At 45.2% G+C, this 26,013-nt stretch overlaps 3 protein-coding genes across 28 annotated transcripts in view; 1 reads left to right on the top strand and 2 right to left on the bottom strand.

Annotated features, from left to right (window-relative positions):
* SH3YL1 (SH3 and SYLF domain containing 1) overlaps nucleotides 1-1,796 on the bottom strand; it is a 45,596-nt gene extending 43,800 nt beyond the window's left edge. For 2 of the 18 annotated variants that reach the window (XM_054474220.1, XM_054474226.1), the window contains exon 1: nucleotides 1,619-1,738. Coding sequence is in view for 3 of the 18 variants with exons in the window: in XM_054474225.2 (XP_054330200.1) it covers nucleotide 1,726 (1 nt within the window). In the remaining 15 variants the exon portion in view is untranslated. Of the gene's footprint in view, nucleotides 1-185 lie in introns of all 18 variants that reach the window. The other 16 variants (XM_054474213.2, XM_054474227.2, XM_063649015.1 and 13 more) reach the window with 15 other exon arrangements.
* Nucleotides 1,793-15,158, top strand: ACP1 (acid phosphatase 1). Of its 5 annotated transcripts, none has more exons than XM_054474236.2 (6): nucleotides 1,793-1,923; nucleotides 8,744-8,817; nucleotides 9,064-9,177; nucleotides 12,016-12,077; nucleotides 13,850-13,955; nucleotides 14,097-15,158. In XM_054474236.2, the coding sequence occupies exons 1-6, from the start codon at nucleotides 1,881-1,883 to the stop codon at nucleotides 14,172-14,174; spliced, it is 477 nt and encodes a 158-aa protein (XP_054330211.1). In that variant the 5' UTR covers nucleotides 1,793-1,880; the 3' UTR covers nucleotides 14,175-15,158. The 5 variants fall into 5 exon arrangements, with proteins under 5 accessions (XP_054330211.1, XP_054330208.1, XP_054330214.1 ...); XM_054474233.2 differs by lacking the exon at nucleotides 9,064-9,177 and adding an exon at nucleotides 8,909-9,022; XM_054474231.2 differs by lacking the exon at nucleotides 1,793-1,923 and adding an exon at nucleotides 3,843-4,410 and having other exon boundaries at nucleotides 6,440-8,817.
* ALKAL2 (ALK and LTK ligand 2) lies at nucleotides 14,491-25,543 on the bottom strand. Of its 5 annotated transcripts, XM_054474241.2 has the most exons (7): nucleotides 24,889-24,932; nucleotides 24,459-24,768; nucleotides 23,166-23,219; nucleotides 22,999-23,079; nucleotides 19,973-20,037; nucleotides 16,343-16,399; nucleotides 14,491-15,675 (listed from the first exon to the last, which is right to left on the bottom strand). In XM_054474241.2, the coding sequence occupies exons 2-6, from the start codon at nucleotides 24,709-24,711 to the stop codon at nucleotides 16,373-16,375; spliced, it is 480 nt and encodes a 159-aa protein (XP_054330216.1). In that variant the 5' UTR covers nucleotides 24,712-24,768; nucleotides 24,889-24,932; the 3' UTR covers nucleotides 14,491-15,675; nucleotides 16,343-16,372. The 5 variants fall into 5 exon arrangements, with proteins under 5 accessions (XP_054330216.1, XP_054330217.1, XP_054330219.1 ...); XM_054474242.2 differs by lacking the exon at nucleotides 24,889-24,932 and adding an exon at nucleotides 25,429-25,543 and having other exon boundaries at nucleotides 14,491-17,028; XM_054474244.2 differs by lacking the exon at nucleotides 24,889-24,932 and adding an exon at nucleotides 25,429-25,543 and having other exon boundaries at nucleotides 14,491-17,025.
* Nucleotides 25,544-26,013: the final 470 nt, after the last annotated feature.

The raw sequence follows: 26,013 nt of genomic DNA, 5'->3' as shown, positions 1-26,013 counted from the left end.
TTTTAATAACAGGCCAGCCCACGGGAATAAACAGCACCTTAGCCTCGAGACCTGTTCTCTCAACTGTGTGTACAGATTTTCTACGTCGTTATGAATTCAGATATTCCCTACATCTCAATAAAAACACCTAGGAGAACCAGAAATCAGGACATGCATCTCCTGTAAGCAGAAGAGAAACCGAGCACCTGCTCTCTTGTGGGGGCAGCTTCGTGTCACTTTCCAACTCAGCCTCCACGGGGGCACGGGCATATTGGTTCAAATGAAGTGAAAAGGACACATCTCTGTCCACAGTGTAAATCCCATTTCCTTACGGTGGTCAACCGATTGAGACCAGTTTCACATTTCCTTAAAGAAGGAAAAACTCAGCAGCCAGCGCCGAGGCCCAGCGATCAGAGAGGACCCGTACTCGTGCTCGCCGCGACCCCGCGCTCGCCCTGCAACCCCGCGACCTCGGCGCCAGGTGTTGGGGGGACTGGCCCTTCCCTTCCGGGTGTGAGGGGCTGGCCCTTCTCTTCCAGGTTGGGGGGCTGGCAAACTCGAACCTCGCCGGCGCCCTAGCCAAGGCCTCCTCCCCGCGCCTGCCGCGGGTTCCCCGCGCATCCGACCCAAACTTCAGAGACGCTTCTGTGGAACGGAAGGATGGTCGCTGACACCTGGCCGTTCAAATATCAGGAAGTTAAAAATAACACGACCATCGTCAACATTCCAAACTTCGGAATAGCTTTTCTAAAAATGGAAAAGACGGTGGCTAAACTTCAATCAAAATCGCTGTAGTCAAGAAAGTCCTGGGAGCTGCTCTATCTTAACTTTGGGCGGTTTGCGGTTAACAGACGCGCGACCTAGAAACCCCAGAGGCATCGCAGGTTTTCCCGTCCTCCTCCTCCCACCACCGCCCAGCTCTTGAGAGGGGAGAGTGCGGCCGGAGAGGTGGGCCCCCGGGTACTCACTGCTGCCCGCCCGGCCGCGGCGCCCCGTCCCGAGGCTGCCCAGGAAGAGGAAGGCGCGCTGCCCCGCCCCGCGGACAGGGAGGCCCCAGCGAGGGCGTACCTGCGGCAGGTTACGGAGGAGGAGGCGCAGGACACCTGCCGTGTACGTTTCGCCTGACAAAAACCACGCGCCCGCCGGGCCGCGCTCGGGCCTTCGCCCCCAGGGACTTCGGAACCGCCCCGTCCTTAAGATCGAAAAGCCCAGGGCCCCGGGGCGGCTCCAAGCACGGTGTTGGGGGTGGGGTCTCACGGGGCGCCCAGGCCCAAGGCCGCCCTGGTCCGGCGTGGACCCTGCGGGGCTCAAAGCAGGTTCCCCCTCCTGACCCGCCCAGCCCCTCTATGCGAACTCGGACGACACGCACCACAGCCCGCCACGTGCGCGAGACTCGCGCTGTGCCCCAACCCAGGTAGGCCACCCGCGGAGCCGCGAGGCCTGAGCCCGCCCTGCAGGTGACCCGCGGCCCCGCCCCCTCCAGGTGACCCTCCCCGCCTCCCACCACCCACACACACACACACACACACACACACACACACACACACACACACACACACACACACACACACACCCGCCTTCCGCGGCCCTACTCCCTCCAGGTGACCCCACCCCCGCGGATCCTCCTCCTCCGGACAACCTGCAGCCCCGCCCCTGCAGGTGAACGGCGGCCCAGTCCCTGCAGGTGACCCGCGGACCCTCCCCGCCCGCCCTAAGACCGTCACAGGACCGCCTCCACAGACGCACTGGAGCCGATTGCGCAGGCGTGGCTCTCGCACGCGCTACCCTGCTGGCGTTGGTGAGGGATTGCGCAGGCGCGCGGGGCAAGAGGCTGGCAGTGCGCCTGCGCCGCGTCGGCGTGCGGAACGTCGCCGTCTCTCGGCGCCTCTGCGCGCGGGAAGATGGCGGAACAGTCTACCAAGTCCGTGCTGTTCGTGTGTCTGGGTAAGAGGGCGCCGACTTACTCATGTTCTGACGTCCCCTGGAGAGTTGGATCGGGCTTGTGCTCTGTAGGTTGTGCCGCCGGGCTAGGAACAATGAGGGGGAGGAGGACAGGGACTGGGAGGCCTAGGGTGTCTAGGAGTGTCCCGTAGCGCCCCTGTTCCCCATCCACCCTGTGCACCCGCCCAGCCTGCCCTCTAAACCTGGGTCCCCTCGCGCCTGCCATATATCCGGGGCTCTTGGCATCTGCAGCCACAGCCCCTACAAGCCAAGGTACTTTCTTTGCGACTACTAGAATCCCTCTCGTTCCCCTCCAATGGGCCCAGGTAGGCCTGGAGGTTGTCGGACTGATGTGGTCTCTTAGGGGCCTCCTGAGTCCTATGACAACATTGTTTTGTTTGCTAGTTTCCTTAGCCCATGCTTAGATATGGATCTGAGTTAAAGGGAGATGAAGTTTTACGATTTCGGGTTTCTTGATTGTAAAAGCCAAGCAAAGGAGACCTGGAGGTTCCTATATAACTTTGGCCCATGAAAAATGAAAGTGTATTTTATTAATGGCTTTTCAGGAACTTTCCAGCTTAAATTATTTTCACTCCTAGAATTTCAACACTTAGCTTACCTTACTTCAAACATAATTTACTTTCCGTTTGGTCTTCAGGGATCTTCCTTTGGTGTAGCACTACAAGATTCTATTTCTCGGTGCCTCCACCCTGAGAGGAAGGCCTAAATTGTCAGTAGTCCGGTTACTTAAAACCTTCTGTGAGTTTGCATTTCCTGCGGAGTAAAGTTTCTGTTTATTTTTACAGACTCCTCACTTTATCTCCTGTACCTTTTCCTGCTCACACCCTCGGGACACTGCCTTCCAGAACCTTTCGTTGTTCGGTAGCACTTCACATGCTTACTGAGCCTTCGTTGCTGGGTGCCCATTATGCATTTTGCCGGAAAGCCTTTTTATTTTATAAAGTCAAACCTAAATATTTCTTCCTTTGCTTTCCCAGATCATGAGTTGCTTCTTGTGATTCCTTATCGACGTCTTTTATTACACAAATTTTACTATAATTATTTGATAGTCTGTTGAAATCCCAGCTGAGTTTAATTTTGTTGAGGGCAATAACTGTGGCTTATTTTTCATTTTGTTTCCAGCTTTAGGACAATATATGATAAACGCTGACTAGGTTTTGTAGAAGTTAACCTCTGTGAAATAAGAATTAGAAGGCTTACCTTGTTTCACATTGGTAGTGGGCATCATTTGATTTTTAAGACTCATTGAAGGCTGAATGATGAAATCAACAAGTTTATTAAACAGTAGTTTGGTTAAGGATGGTTACTAAATAATATTCCATTCCCTTGTATAGTTTTGGTTGGTATTGTCGATTATGCTGGTATAATGTATCATGGTTGCTGTTAATGGGGAAGTGTATCCTTGCATATACAGTAGTCCCACTTTAGCTGTAGGGGATATATTCCAAGACTCTCCAGTGGATCCCGAAACCGTGGGTAGTACCAAACCCAATTGCTGTCAGTTGGAACATGTGTCTGCTCATTTCTTACACACATAAATGTAATAACGTTGCCACCTTAACTAAGCACTTAAAACTGTGGTCGCAACTTTTGCAGTTTGAGGCAAGACAGCAGACAATCAGGAATTTCTTTTTCCTTGTTTACATTTTCATGGATAGAAGATTTGTTGGTACTGTAGATCTTAGTAACCTCGGTATAAGTTTTTTTTTTCTTTCCATAAGAAGTCAAAAACTTTCACCTTTTTACTTAAGGGTAGTGCTTATGGCTTCTCTTTGCCATATCTGAATTGCTAGCTTCACTACTCTTATGATTTGGGGCCATTATTAGTAAACTAAGGGTGACTCGAACTCAGGCACTGTGATAGCATCACAATGGATCTGATAAGCAGAGGGCAATAGGTGGATAGACAGCATGGATATGCTGGACAAAGGCATGATTCACTTCTGGGGCAGGATGGAATGGGATGGCATGAGAATTTATCCTGCTACTCAGAACAGTGCACAATTTAAAACTTAGGAATTATTTGTGGAATTCTTCATTTAATATTTTCCAACTGAAGCTGACCACGGGGTAACCATGGAAAGCAAAACCTTGGAAAAGGGGGGACTACTGTATTTCAATACAATTCAGTGATTTGTTGTTGTTGTTGTTGAGCATCTACTATATGGCATGCACTCCTCTAAGTGGTAGGGATATATGGAGTGGTGAACACAACAGACAAAAATCCCAGCCTCTCTGGAGCTCACGTTCTCTCAGTCACCAGCAAGTATTAATTGACGTGCTCAATCGGTTGGTGTGAAGATTAAGAAAAATAGAGCAGAAAAGGGGAATGGGAGTGGAGTGCAGTTTTGAGTGGGATGGTCAGGGAAGGCCCCACCTGATAGATGACCCTTGAGTAAAGACTTGAAGGAGGTGAGGAAGCAAGCCTAGGATATTTTGGAGAAGCATCCTGAACCCAGAGGAAAGCAGGTAAAGGCTTTGAAGGGAGAATACTGGCCATGGTCATGAACTGCAGGGAAGCTGCAGTGGCTGGGCCTAGTGGCCAGATAGCTTTTCTCAGTCAGGATTCCTCATCTATACCTGAAAATTTAGCAGATAATTTGAGCGCCTGTTTTCTCAGTGCTTCCATTGTAGATGTGTAGGGAGAAGTTAATTGCTTATATACACTGGTCCTTTAGGGCAGGAGTCTGCAAACTCTTTGTTTAAAGAACCAGATTATAATTATTTTAGATTTGCTTCACATGACATACAGAAAGGGTGTAGCACAAAGTAGCCATCCATATGATGAACCTGGCTGTATTCTAGTGGATCTTCATTTGTGGACGTCAGAATTGGATGGAAATCTGTATAATTTTCACATGTCACAAGATATTCTACTTTTGGATTTTTTCCAACTACTCAACAATGTAAAAATTATTCTTACCGCTGTGGGCTGTACATAAAGGCAGTGGACCATGAGCCAATTTTCAGACCCCTGTTTTAGGTCCAGATCTTGGGAGGCCATGTGAAGACTTGGGCTTACTCTGAATAAACATTGGAGGGTTTTGAGCAGAGGTGGGAAATGATCAAATTTAAGTTTAAAAAGAGGAGTTTCAGCTGTTGTTTTGAGATTAAACTGGAGGTGGAGCATGCCCTTACTGGTTGCATTCTGAGGGAATTTGAGTGGTAAATGGCATTTTACTTGGTAGCCGTATAGAGGACAGTAAGAGTTATATGCTTTTGAAATGTAAAAAATTTTGTTCATTCAAAGCATTTATTTGGACCCTATTGAGATTGAAGTGTAGAAAAGCATCAGAGGTTTTTCACTGGTGAAGCTAATGATGGAAAATAATTGAGCTCCTTACTACAGCACAATTAGGAAGGGTGCTTTATGTTTTTGTAAGATAGAGACTTACTAGTGAAGATGATGCAGGAGTCATGACCCAGCCAGCATGGTTGGTGGAGATAGCACATGCTGGTGGAGTCACTTTACTTCTGGGCTACACCCATACTGGGTGCTGGGTCTCTTACCAGGTATAGCAGACACAGCCCCACCCTCCCAGAGCCTATCTGTTGCCTTTTATGAGTCTCCATCCTTGAATTGAAGATGCTGAAGAAGGGTATAAAATAGTCTGCCTAATTTGGAAAAGACAAACTTGAGACTTTACAGATTGAAACATTTTTTAAAGGCATTTGAAGATGGAATGTTCTGTTTTTAGAACTTGTGTGATAGGTGAAACCTGAAGTACATACAGTGTTTCACTGATGACCGGGGTGCTCCATTTTTTCATAACACAATTTGGTGGCATCAACTTTCGAAATCAACAGGGCAAGCTACTGCTAGCCTTTAGGACAGTTAATAATGCAAGTTTTCATATTGTTGTGGGGAAAGTAAGCTGTTATTTTACAGTTAAAGATCATTATTTGTAAACGTGTGGGGCTAGTCTTTATTATATTTTTAGATGCTGAGATATTAGGCATCTGTTGTTCTACAGTTCCAAAATAATAATTGTCTTAATTTGGAATACAATGTTTGCTGTTAAAAATATTCCCAGGGTATATGGTGACAAGTAAAAGAGTTACACACCCATGGGAAGCCTTTCAATAATTAAAATAGTGCTGATGACAATACGTGTTTAAAAAACTAAACAAAATTTAGAATGTCGAAAGGAAAAACTTCACAACACAAATTAGCATATAGAGGGCATTCAAGGCTAATTTGTTGTCTTTCCCTTTATGGTTTGTAGGTAAGATTTTTTGCTGCTGTGGAAACTACAGTGTCTGTGGGGAAAAAGTACATAATATGCTTAGGTCTTACAATGTAGAAACTGAAGGCTGTAGTAAGGCAGTGAGTTGGTTTTCTGAACTAGGGAATTAGCTGTGTTTTATAACACTAGAAGATCCTCATTGTACTTGTTTATCATAAACAGAAGACCCTAATAGTGATAAAGAGTAAACTCTTATTTAGTGCTGCCTATTCTCACAGTTCCTCTTTTTCGTATCTGTTTCCTAAATTCAGCTCCTAATGTCTGGACTCAGTGTGGTGCTTTGGCATTAAGGAGACTGGAAGGCCTCAGAGCAGCCCCAGAAGCAAGATCGTAGAAACCATCATTTATCTTCCCCAACGCAGATCATGGAAACTAGAACTCCTCTCCCACAAAGCAAGCCATAAAACCTAGAAAGATCACTCTCTCCCTTTTGCCTTCTCTTGAAGACAGCGTTCCAGAGGGGCCCTGCCTCATTCCTGGGGGAGGAAATGCTGTGGCCCTGCTGGGTTTCCTTCAGTCTGCTACCATTGGATCATTTCCTTTTGTCCAGTGCCATTTTTACACAGCTGTGCATTGGTCATCTAAGCATCAAAACCGTTTCCCTGGGTCTTTGGGTCTTCGTTTCTGAAGGCTCTTGTTAAGCTGTCTTTTGTTACAGGAGTATCTTCCATGACCTTTATGATGGGTGAGGAAAGCTGCCACACCTTTCCACTCTGACACTGCAAATACAAGAGTATTTGCTCCTTCATACGAGCCTCTTACAAGTTCTCTCCAATTCAGTCATGTGCTCTTCTAGCGTTTCCTTAGCTGTGCTGGTAATTTTGGTAACTTGTAGGAAGGGTCTGTGTTTTAAACAACTTTCTGTCTTCAGGTTAGGGCACAGTGCTTGGCACATAGAGTGGGCATACAAAATATGTTTGTCAAATAAGTCATATTACCCTTTTCCATAGGACTTTCTATTTCTCCTCATAGTGGCTACGCAAAGTCCAAATGTTGGCCCAGTGTTTTTGGGCTCCTGTATACCAGCCCGTCAGTTTCCAGACACTGGCTCTCTGTACCTGAAGCATCGCAGCCTCACCTGCTTAGTGCCACAATCCCTCTGAGTTAAATGCCTTTCCCTTCCTCTGTCCATTAAGATCCTGATCATCCTTTTAATATCATCTCTAATCTTTCTTTTTTCTGGTAAGAAATTTTCTTATATCTTGTTTTTGCTTTGTAGCATCGTTCTTTTTCTGTGCTGCTGTAGTGTATTGCTTATCAGCATTCATTTTCCCACTTTTATTATAATAAATATAATAAATAAAGTGGAGATAGAGTTCAGCTGAATGGCCAGTGATTCAACCCATTGTGTCTCCCTCCGAAAACCCCAATAAAACCTCAGAGCACTATGGCTCTGAGGAACTTCCTGGGTTGGCAGTGCTCTTTGAATATTGTCTCAGGTTGATGACAGGAGGGTAAGGTGTCCCAGAGGACAGTGGAGCTGTTAGGGAACCTCCCAGAATGTGCCCTATAGGTCACTTGCTTTGGCTGGTTTTTTTGTTTGTTTGTATGTTTTTGTTTTTGTTGCTGTTATTATAATGAAATTGTAATGGTAAGTGTTCTGCTTTCCTGAGTTTGGGGAGTAATTCTAGGGAATTATCAAACCTGAGGGAGCCCTGGGGAACCTGGATTTCTCACTTGCTGGTCTGAAGTAAGGGTGGCCCTGGTGTCGACATCGTGGTCTGGAGAGTGGTGTCCCTGACCTTGGGCTGCTGATGCCTGGATCTGTATCCCTGGGCTCAGGGCTTTGCATGTGATCGCTCAGTAAATGTCGGTGTTGAATCGCTGTTTATGCTTAAATGCATGTTTGTGTGTTTGTGTATTATTTTGTGAAACAGTAGTCATCCTTAATGTGTGACACACTTGAAAATACATACAGTTGACCCTTCAGCCACAGGGGTTTGAACTTCGAAGGATTTATTTGAGGAATTTTTTTAATCAAGCACAGATGGAAAATACCGTGTTCTCTGAATGAGAAACCCATCTATATGGAGGGCCGACTTTCCCTATACTTGGGCTCCACATTCGCAGGGGCCAACTATAGGACCTGAGTATGCACGTTTTGTTATACTGGGTAGGGGTGGGAGGGTGTCCTTAACCAGCTCCTGAGTCTACTGAGAGACAGACCACTGTATTTTATTTTTATTCTGTTGTATTTCATTTTAAAATAAGCTGGTTGCAACCCACTTCATTTTCATGATTCACTTCTGGATCATTAGTAACAACTCTTTAAACAGTAATTTTTGTTGAAATTGTTTTTCTGATATCTTTGTCATCTATACTTGCAGTACTTGGCTGGTTGGTGTCGAATCACTGAACTTGAGCCTGATGGGCTGTTCTCCAGCAGGGTTTACCCTCACTGGTTGGACAAAGGCGTCAAAGGATAGTGTTGGCCTTTGTTTTTCCTGAGGGATAGGACAGCCCCTGCATGTCAGGTGTGTGAAGAGGGGGAGCTGGCATGTGCCCTTCCATCCAACCTAACCCTCTGTTTCCCCACCCCCCCCCTTTTTTTAAAGGTAACATTTGTCGATCACCCATTGCAGAAGCAGTTTTCAGGAAACTTGTAACCGATCAAAACATCTCAGAGAATGTAAGTACCATTCATTATCTTAAAGAGGCCAACCTGAACTCCTCTGGGCAGGAAATTGCCAAAAAAAAATTCCATGTTTCTTCCCCTGCAGTGGAGGGTAGACAGCGCGGCAACTTCCGGGTATGAGATAGGGAACCCCCCTGACTACCGAGGGCAGAGCTGCATGAAGAGGCACGGCATTCCCATGAGCCACGTTGCCCGGCAGGTACCGTCCTTGGACTTGAAGATGTGTGTTTTGTGTTTCAGTGGGTCATTGACAGCGGTGCTGTTTCTGACTGGAACGTGGGCCGGTCCCCAGACCCAAGAGCTGTGAGCTGCCTAAGAAATCATGGCATTCACACAGCCCATAAAGCAAGACAGGTAGACAAGCTCTTGTTCAATTTCTAATATGTAGAGTCCAGTAACTTGAGAAGTAGTGAAAGGATTAACCAGACTTGTATATTAATGAATGTGTTTATTTAGGGTGAGCTTAACCAGCTACAGTGTGTCCATTTTGTTTCACTTCTGGTTGCACGGTGTTGAAAGACTTGTGTGACTTTGGAATTTACTTATTAAAATGCACATAAAAGCTAGGTAATTTATAATGAGAGAGCCTGACTGCGAGCTGGGGCTGAGCGGTGCTCTGTCTTCTGTTCCTTCCTGCATAATTTTTATTAAACATTTAGGCCATAGTAATTATCCTGCCAATATTGCAAGTTTGTTGCTAGAATGAAGTTATATAATATATACAAAAACATTTTTTCAACTGTAAAGTGCCTTCTTAATATAGGGTAATACCAACAACATTATGGATACATAATTATAGTCTATTGTGCCACACTTAGGTTTGGAGTCTAATAAAGTCACAATCAAATACTGCAATTTCAATTGAAGATAACCTTGTCTTTATATTATAAATTAGAAGCTAAAGTTGATTTTTCTAAGAGTTCTTTATTTAAATGAAATACTCTGGGACTGACCTTTTCGGAAATGGAATCTTCGTTGGTCAGGTGATTAAACATTTTTATACAATTTATCCATCCTAATCTCGTCAGGATTTGCATTCTTTGCCAGTTTCTACTGGCCATTGTTGAAAATATATTTATTTGGAGAAGTCCAAAGTCAAGGGGCTCATGGGGCTGTGAGGTCTTTCTTGCTGCATCATCCTGTGGTAGAAGGTGGAGGAGTCAAGAGAGTGCCCCAGAGTGAGTGAGAGCGAGAACTAGAAAAACAGGAAGAGGGAAACAGAGGAGAGAGAGAGAGGACCCATCAGTGTCAGGAGCCCACTCCCAAGATAGTGGCATTAATAAAGATCCTACGTCTCACTATTGTTGCATTGGGGATGAAGTTTCCAACAAAGGAACTTTGGGGGACACATCCAAACCATAACATAGGATTTAAATAATTTTACAGAGTTAAAGAGTTCTGCTACTGAACCGTTTGAGATCCCTGTTCTGAGGTCTCATCACTTACCAGTTTTAGCAGGAAGAGAAGTGGCAAGTGGCAGGAGTCTGCAGATTGGGGCCTGCACCTTTTTTTGAGGCACCTTTTTTATGAACAGTGTTTATTGGAACACAGCCAGACTTACTCATTCACCCGTAGTGTGTGGCTGCTTTTGTGCTAGAGCAGCAGAGCTAGCGCGGCCTCATGGCCCACAAAGCCTGACTGTCACTGGAGCACTGGTTTTTTATATGGGGTTTCTAGTTGTTTTTAATAGTAGGGGTGATTTGCCACAAGCTGTTTCATTTATAGCTGCAAGTGGAAATCCTTTACTGTGCATTTGTTACATAAGTTATAGCTGTTTCTTTCTCAATTATTGTAACATCTAAAAATTATGTAACAGTTACTAAGTTGTTTTTTATGAAAAATTTACAATTAGTCCAGAATTTAAAACAAGTTTAGTATTAAATCCTAGGGAATTTCTCACATAACTAATTTGGAGAAATAATATAATACTGTTCAGGCATGGTGGCTTACACTTATAATCCTAATAACACTTTGGGAGGCTCAACATTGCTTGAGCCTAGGAGGTCATGACCAACCTGGGCAACATAGTGAGACCCATCTCTACAAAAAAATTTAAAAAATTAGCTGGGTGGTATCACATATGCCTGTAGTCCCAGCTGTTTGGGAGGCTGAGGTAGGAGGATGGCTTGAACTCAAGAAGTTGAGGCTGCAGTGAGCTATGGTCACACCACTGTACCCCAGTGTTGGTGACAGAGTGAGACCTTTTCTCTAAAAACAAAAAGGAGAAAAAAAAAATTCAGTATTGTACTTATTCTCGATTTTGAAATAAGTCAATGTCATGGGAGTGTTGACGAAATAGTCTTTTCTAGTTACTGGAAGTGCATACTAAAAGCCAAAGTTTCTCATTTTTTAGAAGAACAAGTATGCACTTTCCACCTTTGTTCCGCAGTACTTATGTTTATGTTTGTTATTCTGCCATTATTTATAGTAGTCGAAATTCACAAAATAATCTTTTCATTTATATTTTAAGTAGGTGTATTTATAGATTATATCAGAAAACAATGATAAGCTTTCAGGTTACAATCAGTAGAAATACTGAGTGGCATTCTCTTCTGTGTGAGGTTTAAATTATGGATAGTCGATCAAAATAAAGGAGGACTGTCGGTTATCACTCCTGTGTTTCTTTCTTAGTGACCACCTCTGACCACCCAACTTAATACTTCTCCTCTCCTCCCTGCCCCAAAGCTGTATGTATCTCCTCTCTGCTTTATTTCCTCCAGGGCATCTGTGCCTCCTGTGTGTTGCCTGCCCCCGTGTGGAAGGGCAGCTCCATGGGACGCGGCTCTGTCCGCTTAGCTTGGTGTTTGTCACTGGGGCCCAGGATGTTCAGTGCTTGTGGAATGAAAAATAGAGTAGAATAATGAAGGGGATTAAATATGTGACATTTTAGTATGTTGACTGTATTATACACTGTTACTAAGGAATCAAAGCCGATGTATAAACATTGTGTCTACACATTATACTATTTTATGATTATTGTATGGAACTTTATAATACAAAATTTCTTTGCAGTACAATTTTGAGAAATAGGTTAACTCTATTTTAACTTAAAAGTACCCTAAAAATTATTTAATTGTTTATTAGTGAGTAACAGGCTCAAATATAGCGGTTTTTTTTTCTTTTAGTATTGCTTTGCATCCTCTAGGCTTGAATGGTATAAACACTGTATTTTGACTTCTTATTCAATTTTAGATTACCAGAGAAGATTTTGCCACATTTGATTATATACTATGTATGGATGAAAGCAATCTGAGGTAATCCTGTTTTTGAAGAATATTTCTGTTCAACTCTCAGTTCAGCAATGGGCCAAGTAATTTGTTGTCCAGATTTACTTTTTCTATTTTAAAGGTTTTAATAGTCAGTGATGGTCACCATATGTAGAATTATTTTATTTAGAACAGCAAAAAACTTAGTAATCTAGAATTGTCTCTTAGGTATTTACAAGGAAATACACCTTAGAAAAGGGAAAGTGTGGTTATTAATAGCATGATTTAATTGGAAAACTAGCTTGGCTGTGATAGTTTTGTATCAGGCACATTGTTCTGCATGAGAACGATTTTGATATTTTTGCTGTAATGATTCCTGGGCAGGGCAGTGTTTTATTGATTCTCAGGCCAAAGCTCTGCAACCATAGGTTCCTATTATTATCCCATCTTGTGAAAGAAGGAAGTGAGAAACGGTAATGTTAGGTTATGTCCCCGAGTTCACACAGCTAGCGTGTGGTGGATGTCGTGGGATTTAAGCCTAGGCTCAGTGAGGAAGGGCCCTGCTGTATGCACCCCTGCCTCAGTCACCACCCTCCTGACCTGCCCCAGTCCCCTGTTCAGGGCGTCATCAGGAACAAATCATAATTTAATGTCACTCCAGGATTCTGACTTGCATCACTACTTATTCATAAATATCTCATGTTTTTGATGAAGATAAACTATTTGTGCTTTTAATTACTTTTGTACAAATGAACAGATAGGGATGCACCAGTTTCAATTATTTTTTAATTAGGACCTTCATTAAAATGCATGCATTTTTTAATTTTTATTTTTCAGTCCTTATTCTGTTCTCATTGTTTTTGCTGACACCATAGCCCATAGGCATCGTAAAAACACCTTTTTAGGAGACCCCATTTGCTTTGACTGGCACTGAGCACCGTGTTTCTGTGTGTGAGGCAAGTGGAGTTCCTGCAGCCTCACGTTCGCACGGGCTGTTCCTCTGCCTGGAAGCTCCTCCTTGCTTCTTGGGTCATTCAGCTCCTATTTGCCCCTCGTGGGTCAGCTTAAATTCATTTCTTGATAGAGGTATTCTGCTGCCCTGTCACTAGGCCAGATTGTGCATTAGACGTAGGCCTGCCTGCAGTTCTCGTTCCTGCACCTAATCCTGAGCTGTAAAACTTCGTTCATGGGAGCTCTTGGCTGTTCCGTTCCCACATAAAGCACATACATGACTCATCAACTCATCTGTCACAGGTGCTCAGTCGAAATGTGTTAAATAAATGGAGGCGCTTAGTTAAGTTTGCCTTTTTCTTTTGTAGCAATGTGAAAGCTAAGGGTGGAAGTCTAGAGTGAAGCTGAGTTTTCAGCTTGGGCAGAGGCTTGAGGAATAAGATGGAAGAGTAATTAAGGAGTGGGTCATGCTGTGGGAAGTGCTGTGTCAAGACACCTGAGGATGGAATTGGTAGCCCTCTGTTTTGGGACTGGTTCAGATGGTGTTTTGGGTTCCTTTCTATCACCTTTGTTTTCTCTCTGAAACTTGTCTCAAAATGTATTTTGTGGGAGAAAATATAATTATTGTATATTTTGTGTAACAGAATCAGTGAGAATAAGCTGCTGTCGCAAACTCTCTTGCCTAGAGAGAGGGCAGTGGCATACAGCTGCAGAAGGGGCCACACGGGCCTGCTGAGTGTTCCGTTTCATTTCAAATTAGGTCATTCTGTCTTGATTTTGATATGGATGTTTCATAAGACCCTAGTAGATGTCCCTGTTTAACTTGAAACCATAGATCAGAAAACTAAGTTTGTATTTCAATTTTACAGAGATTTGAATAGAAAAAGTAATCAAGTTAAAACCTGCAAAGCTAAAATTGAACTACTTGGGAGCTATGATCCACAAAAACAACTTATTATTGAAGATCCCTATTATGTAAGTACAGTTCACGTTTTAGGGCTAATATGAAGACCCAACACATCTGTATCCTGCCATATTAAATAACAGATGAGATTGTGTTAAGGATGTTTTTGTTATGCAGGTTTTGCCATTTTCTTCTTTTTCCTGTCCATTTAGGGGAATGACTCTGACTTTGAGACGGTGTACCAGCAGTGTGTCAGGTGCTGCAGAGCGTTCTTGGAGAAGGCCCACTGAGGCAGGTTCGTGCCCTGCTGCGGCCAGCCTGACTAGACCCCACCCTGAGGTCCTGCATTTCTCAGTCAGTGTGTAATCAAGTTCCAGGGCCCAAAGCCCCAGCTCTTTGTTCAGTTGACTTACTGTTTCTTACCTTAAAAAGTACTTGTAGATGGAAATCAGTTGTGTTTGACAGAAGAATCAATAAAAATCTTTGATTCAGACAGTTTATGGGGTATTTTAGGCATTCTTAGACTAGTTGAACATCTCACTTTGCCCCAGTTACAAAAATAGCAGAACAAGCAACATAAAACAATGAAGGAAAACCTCACTTGAAGTCCCAGGTCAACATCTAAGCCTGTTGGGACTTAGATAATCGAGTCTACCTCTTCAGTAGATTTGTGTGGATGGCCTGACGGAGGGCAGGTGCCCTCTGCTCCCCAGTGCTACCTCTCTCTTCCCTAGGGCCTTTTATGGATTGACAGTAGCCCTCTCCGTAGGAGCTCACAGTCTAGATTAGAAGTGTTTTAATTTATATACACCCGTAGTGCACACTTGTATATTGAAAAGATAGGGAAGAGAGAAACATTTATGGAATCAGTCGTTGGCACCTTCAATACTTCATGATTTTTGTCGAGTTTACTTCACGAGGAGGTCAGCTCATTGGCTCCCATCTGAACCACTTTGCCTCTGAAACTTAATTACATCCAGAAAGAAGGACACTTGTATGCTAGTCTATGGTCAGTTGAGGAATATGACTGCTTTTATATGCACATGTAACCCAAATGTCCAAATATAAATTGGCTTATTTTTAAAAATAATTTTAAAAGTTGGGAAAAGTGTTATTATTTGGCATGCTTAAATATTGAATAAGTATTCTTCATCAGCATTTAATAAATGTATAGGCAGATATAAGGTAATTTCTGTGTATTTTGAGATAATGTCAAAATCATGAATATTTCAAAATAAACTGGGGAGTTATAAAAATACAACTAGAGATATAAATCTGGTGTCTGCCTGTTTTCTTATTGACAAGTAAGGAAGCATTTGAAAACATTGTATTGTCCTTTTTACATGATCTGTGATGTTAGGTGTGCATATTTTATCTTCAGGATAAGGAAGTAAAATGATGAAAATAAGCACATTGCTGCCCCATATCATCATGTCTAGTTTCTGAAGGAAGTTTGAGGTTCTACAGCTGGAAATGTCCTTGCCTAATACCATCCTCTGGACCTGTTGCCTCTACGCTGCGCCCTCCTGTGCAGTGACGCACAGCTGCCTGGCCAGGACATCCGCACTCCTGACCTCAGTATCATGAGGGTCCCAGGCAGTGCCAGGGGGAGGAGACACATTTGATCCTTGACTCACTAGTGCCTGGAGGATGAGCTGTTGCCAGATGAAAGTGAGTAGTTTCCCCACTGTACCGTGTGGAAGTGCCAGGCTGTCTTCATAGGAAGAAAGTTCCAGTGAGTCTTGCTCAGTGAGTCTTGCTCTTGTTGGAATTACTTAGACATACAGAAAACTGAGGGGATTAAATATTAATAGATTGGATATTTGAACATGATATCCTTAAAACATAAAAAATTAAGAAAAGGTCAAGTAATGAGCTGTAATTAGAAAACAGGATTAAATAAGAGCACTTCAAAAGTTACACCCTGTTCTCTTCATTCAGTAATTGCTTTTAATCTCAAAGTCAAAATTTCTTACTCTTCTATTCCTTTATGTTTGGAAATAAAATCCTATAGTTTTTCTTTAATATTTATCTCTATAAATACAGATCCTCAAACAAATCCTAGGACTCTTGACTATTCTGTCCTTAGGCTACACCCAGACGACACCATCTGCCGACAAGGGCTCAGATGAATGGAGAAGCTCATTGCTTTGCCGAATTCAGCTTTTTAAATTGGATCCAATTAGATTTGTTTAAAATACATCTACATGTAAAATTCTGAGACTGCTTAAAAGTCTTAAGGTTCCTCCTAGTTTAGCATTTTCATGATTACAAAATCGCTTGGTAAATAATGGATACAACCTTATTTGGAAGATTTCCCAGCAAATCGGGGACTATCTTAGGAAATTATGTCACCAATATATAGTAGCCTTTACTTTAAAAAAAAATGCTAATTATCCCTTAGAGAAATTCTTAGGCTTCAAGTTTTCATTTGTTTATGGCTTTCATATTCTCTGACCTTTTGCCAGTGTCATGATCTCTCAGTAAATCAAGTCACGAATTCCCAACAGTGAACCTGTTAAAGAGGTAGAGTCACTTTGAAGACTATTCATTATAACAAACACTTCATTTATTACTTGTGTTTATTTACAGTATTTACATATTGCACAATAGCTGGAATACTATTTTACATTTATTATACAAAGAACCAACAGAATTAGCCACAGATTTACACTCCACTATCTCTAAAACATGACCGAAATTTTAATTTTTCATGCCATTCCAAATAATACTCTGAGAATTTAACAGTGAAAGTAATACAGAATATCAAATTATGTTTTATGAAAATATACTTTAAGATTCTGCTTACGTTTCTAAAGAAATATTTTTTGCGATTTCACCTAATGAAGACAATGAAATACTCTGTGTTTTATAGCACTACACGTCAAATGTGGAGCATTCCTTTTGTGTTTTTTTTAAAATAAGAGTGACAGATATGACTGTCAAGTACACTGATTTATCGAATATATATCTGCAAACTGTCAACAACATATAAAACTCAAAGGACTTATGGAAGAGTCTGTCTGCAAAAATAAATCTCTTGTCCATGAGGGGATGTGTATAAAGATAGTTCTGTTTCCCTGTTGGTTTCCAAGGCACTTCTCATGGCTCCTGGTGTGCTGCTCCTGTACAGTCTGCTCACTGCTGAAAACAAATACATTGCGTGTGATATGACTATCCACACTTCTTACTGTGAATTCTAGAAGACCTGTCACTTCAGTTAGGGGACACAACATGTTTATAAACATAGGCAGTCTCAGAGTGCATCTGTATTTCTCTGTGATCCAAAAAGTGTAGTCTATTGTGTTTTTAAAAATACCTTCTTTCTGCAGTTACTACATGGCTGCGATGCTAAGGCAATGAAAATCATCACAGATACATGTGGATGCTTTATTAAAGCTTGAAGAAGAGTGCTTAGTCTTACATGTGCCATCAGAATCCTCAGTAGTCCAGGCCACAGGGATTTACCTGGCAGTTCTGCAACCTCAGTGTTCACAGGGTTGGTAAAGCTAATAATCAAGATTAGACATTTGTTTCTAGCATTCTTTGTTGGAATATCTAAACCATTGGTATTGTATTTATTTTTAAAAGAATGATAAACTTCAAGATTACTAAGATTAGGCTGCATTTGGGAGAGTACACTAGGTACTCACTACTCAAAACTCCATTTCTTTGACAATATTCCAGAGCTCAGGCTTCTGATTAACTGACCTGTAAGTCCGGACAATGAAGTATATCTGTGACTGTTAGGGAGGCTCGGTGGGGACATTCTTCTGTTTGGCCTGAGGAGGTCTATTAATGAGCTTCAGAACGCAGCAAATGGATTTGCTCTGAGGTGAGGAGGGCAGAGCCCTTCCTGCTAAAGGCCTGCTTTTCTCAGGCTCTGGGCCTTTCTTTACAAAGACAAGGTCATGGTTTACAGTCTTGCCCTGCCGTCCTTGTGTGTCAGGACAGAAGTGCATGTGGCAGGTTAACCAGCAGAACCGGGACTGCAGGGCCTTCCTGATGCCACACCGTGACAGGAGTGTGGGCACCCTGGGACGCCTGCCCTACCCTCTGGTGTCACTGAGGTCTGCAAAGCACAGAGAAACCCCGGACTGTGTCTACACTGTGGTGACCAGCCACGGTAACAATTTGCTGTTGCTGTTTAACAATTTGTTAATACCAGTAACAATTTGCTGTTGCTGTTTAAAACTTTTGGAATTTGAAGAAATTATCTTTAAAAAATAGAAGTTATGAAATTATAGTTAACAGGGTATCAATATTTTAAACTTTACCTATCTCTTGGCCAAAATGAACCCAGTTACAGCTGTGACACCTGTGGCTGTCAAGCAGGTGGCCTTTTGGGAACAGAAACTTGCGAGCCTGGGCCTTGTTACCTTTACCTGCATCTCATCGTCAGTCAGGCTCTGATGTGGTTGTCCAGTGATGGGGAGAGTGATGTGAAGGGTGCTGGGGACTATCAAGGGGATTCTGCCACAGCTTTTCTGCGGGGCATCACTGTGGCGTTTGCAAAGCATGACGTGCCCACGCAGAGACCCATAAAGGAGCCTGAGTCCCACTGACATGACCACGTCCTTCGGTGTAACTGCACCTGCCTCCAGCAGCAGCCAGCAGAGGGGAGGCAGGTCGGCTAATGGGCATGTGGACGGAGTAGCTCTTCCAGTGGCTGAGACAGTGAGGAATTTGCTCTCCTCACTTGTGAGTGGAAAATTTCCAAGGATGTCCCTGGCCCATCTCTGGGAACACTGTGTTTAATTATAAAGAAATACCTAAAAAAATAAAAATTCTCATCTCCCCTGGCATATCACCTTGGGTGACAGGAATGTACATCTGTTCACTGATTTAAACAGAAGAAAGTCCGTGCGACACATAGGCAGTGGATGAGCTGCTCGAGAGAATTGGAAAGAGCAGGGATGCGGGGAGACATTACTACACAGCACTTCCCAGCTTTGACTGGCATTGACACCTTCACTATCTCCAAAGAAAAAGTGCAGCGAAACTGTGCAAAATGCAGTCTCAACTGGCCTTTAGCCACTGGCCTCCCTCCCCCAGTGCCATTCCTCTCATTAGCAGCAGTTTCTTCTACTGGGAAAGACGGAGTGGAGGATGCACGGGCAGGACCCGCCATGCCTCCTGCCGTTGTTGGGGTCATGCACCGAACCCTTCTGCTGCTACCTTAATATTCATAAGCACTGCCTCTCCATAGAGAGCACATCTATATAGGAAAGAGCACTACCCTACCCTCATCAATTTTTCATGAGAGAAACTAACCACTAGAAAAATACTCCCTTTTCACCAATGTGCTCCGGACAGCTATCAATGGACAGGAAGCCTGTCCTTCTTGTGCTGGTGTAGCCAGCATCTGGCAGTGCCCACATATACAAGACACGTAGTAAGTATAAAATTGGTGAAATTACAGTTGCATCCTGCTGTCTAAAGTGACTGGATTCTGTGGCATTTGTGTCAGGAAAATAAAACCTTACCCTTCAAAACATCCGCTGATGGTTGGTGTTATATGTTGCATATCAGCCCTCAAGGGGCCAAGATGCAAAGTTTAGTTCATAAACGTGGTATGCATTTACATTTTTACTATTAGAGGCTGTGAAAAAAAAAAAACATTGATAGAAACATTTAAAGAGGATAGCTGTTCTTTATGAGCTTATGACTACAACTCAAACATTTACCAGATGTGATCATTTGAATTTGCATGGACAATGTTGGTCATCTACTCACTTGTGTTAGTGAATGAATGAATGCCTCGAAGTAAACAGGGACAATTTTAGTCTGTTCCTGACTTATGCACTCAGTCACATGCTGAAACTGGCTGACTTGCTGTGTTTCAGAGCAGGACCCACTTAGTGCCCGTGTGCCATGCAGTGAGCAGTTAACACCAGCTGCCTGGGCACTGTAGACAAGCCAGTAGGGTGGCTTTCAGCACTGAGATAAGAGTGTTGTGCCATCTCTACTTAGAATATGGCTACCTCAGCCAAAGAATGAGTGTTCCTAAACTTCTATGAATTTTTCATGTCCCAAGCGGGATTCCCATCTTTGGTATGTGCTCCAGTGTGCGTCTGTCCAAGCTTACCTTATCCTCCATGCACACTGGACTGACAGCCAGCCGGGTAAGAAGCCTGGCGCATCTTTTATAGTCTACGGTGAAAATATATCAGACCCTTGTCAGTTACTTAAAAAACAAATAAGTCACATTTTTTTTGCAAGTATATCAGCTACTAAAACCATTTATTTCTTTAAATATCTGAATTCCCTGGAAGCAATACGGAGTCTAATCTGCAGGCATGCATTCTAAGTTGTTGACTTAATAATTTATGGTGCTTCAAGGGCTTAAGCTTCAATGGCAGAAGTCGGATCATGTAAGTGGGGCAGCGAAGGGGGAAGAGGGACAGACACCAAGACTGCATGGCTGAGCTGGCTGCCCATTGCTTCTCTCAGAAATAACTTCATTTCGCTTCCTACGTGACAGTCCTTCCATACCCTTGTGCTACTTTCAGGTGCAGGCTGAATCCCAACTTGAGTTGACCATGGGACAAAGCCTTCTGCCTGTAAATTCTAAAGAAAGTGGGTCAAAAGTCAGGCAGCAGAGCAGAGGCCTGGAGTGGATGGCGAGCGGAAGCAATGTGCCCGTTTCTAAGCGCTGGCTGATACTCCTTGGTATCGTACACAGTCTCCCATTCCTCTATTCTGACCGTGCTGCCTATAGAAATTAAGAAGGTGTAACAGGCATGGCCGTAAGGGAAAATATGTCCTCAGGGTGAAGATCTATGGAAAGCTGCAATAGTTTGTAAATTATTAGTTTATTTCTCAATAACAAAATCCTACCTAAAAGTGGAAGAATTTATACCCAACTGAAAATCTGAATTGAATGGGTAGATTGACAATGATAAATGTGTACGATATGTTAGTTAAGGAGCCAGCTCTACTTCCAAAAATATGCCTCCTAAATATTTATGGCATATATTGTTAGGGATTTTTCAAACAGAAAATGTTTTTCAAAGGTGCCAAACAGTGGCACTGGGTCATCTGACCGCCTGGCTTTCTCTTTCATAAGCAGCACCATGCTTTTTAGAATGTAGTTTTCCTAAACAGATTCCACAATATGGAAGCAGTGGAATGTGTGATTTCAATGGCTGATCTAATCAATGAATTGTAAAGACTTCCACTTGGGCCATGTCCAGGGTCCCAGCTGACCACATCCTGCTCAACCCAGGTGTTTTCAGCAATGTCTTGCAAACCTTCATGTGCAGACCAATCATCTGGGGATCTTATTAAAATGCAGATTTTGTTCAATAAGTCTAGATGGGACTTAGTTCTGCATTCCCAACAAGCTCCCCATGGGACCACACTTTGAGAAGGCACTAAAGTTCCTTCAGGTCTGATATTCCAGGATCCCAAGGATTTTCTTTTATACAGCCTAACGCAGTAAAAAAGTGGTCCAACTTCAGCTCTGCAGTTCTTTGTGGGCTAAGAAGAGGCAGAAAGCAACAAAGTGGCCACCTATCTCAAGGCACAGATCTCTCAGCCTTCTTCCTCTCCATGGCCCAGGGTGAGCTGTGATCAGGAGCTTAGTATCACAAAGCCGAGCTGCTGTGAGCAAAAGGAGGTATTGAATGCAGGCACAGCATGATGCCTTGGAAAAAGGCCTGCAGAGTCAACCATGAGATCTGTGCTTTAGTTTTGCTGATATCTGACAGCACAAAAGCAATTCCTCATCCATAAATGAAAAGATGAGACTGAATGACTCAGAGGTCACTTCCAAATTTGGAATCTATGATCCTATTACTGTAAGGAAATAGGTAATATAAAATATATGTACATCAAAACAATACAAATGACAAGATTTTCTGGACCCAAGAGCCACATTAATGATTCCCAAACAGGTGATTACATTCCAAAAGAAGAAAACAGGAGAGTACTAGTGTGCCAGGTCCACATGGAAGGGTGGGGCCCAGCACCGAGAATATAAAAACTCTTCAGGAAGTGTGTGCTGCTGGCCTTGGTGTGAGGATGGTGTTGCTAAAGGTATGGTCAGAGGCGCCAAGGCTGCGTTCCATGCATCTTTGTGCTGGTGGTGTGAATGCTAAAAGTGCATGTGCCTTAGCCTTGTCCAAAACGTGCTGGTGATGCTACTTCAGTGGGCTAAGGTTCATTGGCATGCACCCGGCACACAGAAGAAGCTCTATAAATGATGGTTATTATTATTTGAAGTAATTTTGCTGCCTAAACAAAGAAAAGCACTTATACTTTGTGTACATTGGCTTTTTGTTTGTTTGTTTTTGGAGAGGGAAGGCAGGACAGCAAGTCCGGTCTGCTGCCTGGTCCAGGTGGAGAGCCCTGACGACAGCAGTTAGCAGGATGCCTAGTGTTTCTGCATGACTTTTCTCCTGTGAGCCTTAAATGAAATGAAAGTTGGAGTCCGAATTAAAAAAAAAAAATGGGTTAGGGCCCTATCACTGTAGCTAATAAGGCTTCAGTGAAGAGAACAAGGAGCTACTTTTGGAGAAATAAAATGTTTTGTTATGAATAAATAGCCAGAAGCAGGTTAGGAAGACTGAAAAGAAACAGGAGAGAAAGCTACTGCTGAGAGCTCTGTTGATAAGGGCAGCTCTGCATTTCTGAAGGAGTGATGGAGCCAGCCAGAGAAACAGTTTCGAAATCACAATGAAATTCTTGGGTGATGAGGTTATAATTACTGATGGGAAGAAAAAGTCTCTGGTAAGAGCAGTGGAGATGATCCAGGTCAATCTTATTCTTGGAGTCAGTTTAGCAACTCATTCTTAACATCTGTTTGACTGCCATAGTAGAGTACACACAAACATAGGCATTGGAGAATTAACAGGAGGAGAATCAGAGTTCAGCCCATCCCAAGAGCCTATTATTCCAGTGACTGTAAATAATTTCCAGTTTGGCGTTAGCTGATGCAGAAGTTCGTTATCTTCTGCAATGGTCTGGCGATCTTGGCCCCTAACTCCATAGTGAGGAAGGAATAGGCAAATTTGAGCTAAGAAGGCAGGGGCCTATATGAGGAAATGGAAAGAGGGGAACCGCTGCCTGCACTGCTCTTGCATTTTATAAAAATCCAATGCTGTTACTTACATGCAGGAATGGTGCAGTCTCTGGTGTTGTGATAAAGTCTATGGAAGTGTTTGCTGCACTTTGGACTAAAATAAAGAGGGCCTGGAACACGGAAGAAGAAACAGATCATGAAGACTCACAGGTGAAAAGGAGCTCTGGGAGAGGTGAGGAACGAGGAGAAAACTTACCTGTAAGGTGTTTTAGAAACTTGTCCTTCATCCTCAGATCTCGAGGAACAATTTCTGTTTCAGGGAAAAGAAAGTATTATATTACCTGAAGGAAGATTTTTTAAAAATGTGATCTTAAGTGAATGTTGAAGAAAATTGGAGCTCCATATTAGCCAAGCTGCTTTGCACAAAATAAAAAAGACTGGGGCCCTGGATTGCAACACACGACAGTGAAGAAGACTCAGTATCAGGGACACTTACTTTCCTTGAAATAACAGTAACTACGCCTGAAGCTCCAGGATTATGTCTGCTGTCTACCCCGTGGGATGCAGACAGAGACCACGAAGTTACAGAGGTAAGAAAACTGATTTTTTTTTCTTTTAAACATTTAACTTCCAGTGAATAAGTCACTTTTAGGCACTTTGGTTTTAAGGACCTTGGGAATCAAATCCCACAACATTTCAAAGTTTTTAGAGAAAACCTGACCCTTCAAGCAAAAAAAATGGGTTATAGAACATTACTTTCTCTAGATAAATATTTAGAATAAGGATTAAAAGACCACGTTTCAGTGAGGTGTAAATTAGTGGGAATATGCATGAACCTGGTTTGTAGGGTAAGAATCCCAGGGAAAGACTCTGCCAAGCAAACTTCTACCACCAGGGTTCTCCGCACACAGTGGGTGGGGAGAACCCTGCAAGGGCGTTCTTCTTGAGTTCAGCTTTGTTTTTGCATATTTACAGCCCTCTCCATCTTCACTCCCCCGTTCAGGGCTCCTGGCTGAGCCCCGACTGTGTGTGAAGTCAGGCCCTCTGAAGAGGAGCATTCGCATCCACATCTGACCCCCTAGTGAGAGTCTTCATTCACTCCTAACTTGACGCAGCCGGGATAAAACTGACCTTATCATGTTTGACCTGATTGTGTCACAAAAGCATTAGAAGCTTTCATGCTTTCCTGGGAAATTCCCCGTGGGCCACCACTCTGGGCAGGGCCATGAAGGAGCCTGGATGCTTCCTTCTCAGTTGGGAAAGCTCTGCTGGAAATGCTTCCATTTCCAAAGTGACGGTTGACAGTTTCGTGTGGAAACCACCGACCCGCGCCGCAGCTCACGCGCGCCAGAAGGAGACCGGGCGCTTCTCCGCCAGGCCTCATGCGCGGACCTATTGCTGCTATTTTCTTTTTCTTAAAAAAAAAAAAAAAAAAAAAAGGAATCCTGCTGTTCAGTGGCCAGAATTGATGTCTCTTTTTGAAACGTGTTTCTCAGACAATTCTATTTCCCAGCAGCCCCGGCCCTCGGGCGCGCTCGGCCCCACTCACCCACTCGCTGCTCCGGCGAAGGCCCCAGCCCCGCCGCCTCCGCGCGGCCCAGGGCGCAGTCCCGCCCGAGGAGCTGCAGGCCCTTGTGCTCCGCCGAGTGGTGCTTCCGCAGCTCCTGGACGAGCTCCACCACCAGCCGCAGCAGCGCCTGTCCGTCCGCCGGCTCCCGGGGCTCCGCGACCCCCCGGCCGCGCCCCGCCGCCCCCAGCACCAGCAGCAGCCCCAGGAGGAGGGGGCGCCCGGGTCCGCGCATCGTGCGCTCGGGGCCGCGGGGCTGGGAGACTCCGACACGCGCCGGGAGCTGGGCTCGCTGCGAGAGAAGGGGCGCGGGGGGCCGGAGAGAAAGTCAGCGGGGGAGGGGGACGGAGCGCGGGGCGGGGGAGGGGAGGGGAGGCGGGAGGAGCCGCTGGCGCTGGACCCGGCCCCTCACCTCGTCGGACCCCGAGGAACAAGCCGGCAGGTGAGGGGGCCGCGGTCTCCTCGACGATCACGCCCGAGGTCCCGCCCACGGGGAGCGACCGCCGCTGGTGCGGAAAGGAGCCCCCGGAACCCGCCCGCCCGCCAGCCCGGCCCCTCCTAACTTTCGCCCGAAAGGCCGCGTCCCCCAAGCGCGCTGCGCCTGGCGCGGGCGCAACTTTCTTTCCCATTCGGAAGCCGCGGGTGCCAGGCAGCTCCCCGGCCGCGGGCGGACCTCGGAGGGGCCGCGCTCCCGCGCCCACCGCTCTCCAAGAACGCGGCGCCGCGCGCAGGGCCCGGCGGCCGCGCTCAAGTTTCCAGCGTCGCCTTTGTGCGGTGGTCGCCGGCGAGCGCCGTGTCCCCGAAGCCCACGGAGGAGGCCGGGTGCGGACCCTCGCGCTGGCCCCGGCCGCGCCACGTGCTGGAAGCCCCTCCGCCTCCCGGCCGTGGCGCCCGCCCGCACCTGCCCGGCGCCACCCGGGAGCCACCTGCGCGTCGTGGTCGGGCCGGTTACCTGGAGCCGCTGGAGTCGCCGCCGTCTGTGCGCACGTCTGTCCCCGCGCCCCGAGCTGCGCCACTACTCCATGCCCGGCGGGCGGAGCGCACGGGACGCGGGGACGCGGGGACTCGGCCGCTCCGAGCGCTGGACCCGCGGCCGATCTGGGGTGCGCCGGCTCCGACTCCCGCCTCAGACCTCGGGGCGCTTCTTATCCCCGCGCCCGCCGACGTCAGGCGGGTCCCCGAGGGCTCCGAGCGGGGCTTTAATTAGAAGCCGCTGAAGTGTTCGTACCCCCATGCGGATCTTCGTCAGTCCCCCCGCCTCACCTCGCTCTCGCCTCCCCCCGTCTCCCGTCCCCCTCCCACTCCGCCCCCGCCCCCGCCCGGTCCCCCCACCCGCATCTCCACCGCGTCTCCCCCTCGCCCGCGCCCCGTCTTCCGCGCCCCTTCCCTCCCCACCGTCCCCATCTCCCGTCTCCTCCTCTCCTGCCCCACCTTCCCCCACTCCCCGTCTCCTCCTCTTCCCCTCGTTCTCCTCCCCCCGCCCCTCCCCCAGTCTGTTTCCCTCCGTTCCTGTCACTTGTGACAGGATGAGAAGAAA

Source organism: Pongo pygmaeus, chromosome 12, assembly GCF_028885625.2.
Source record: "Pongo pygmaeus isolate AG05252 chromosome 12, NHGRI_mPonPyg2-v2.0_pri, whole genome shotgun sequence".
NCBI classification, from domain to species: domain Eukaryota; kingdom Metazoa; phylum Chordata; class Mammalia; order Primates; family Hominidae; genus Pongo; species Pongo pygmaeus.
The sequence above is the reverse complement of the archived record's forward strand: the minus strand, read 5'-3'. Positions and strand labels throughout refer to the sequence as shown.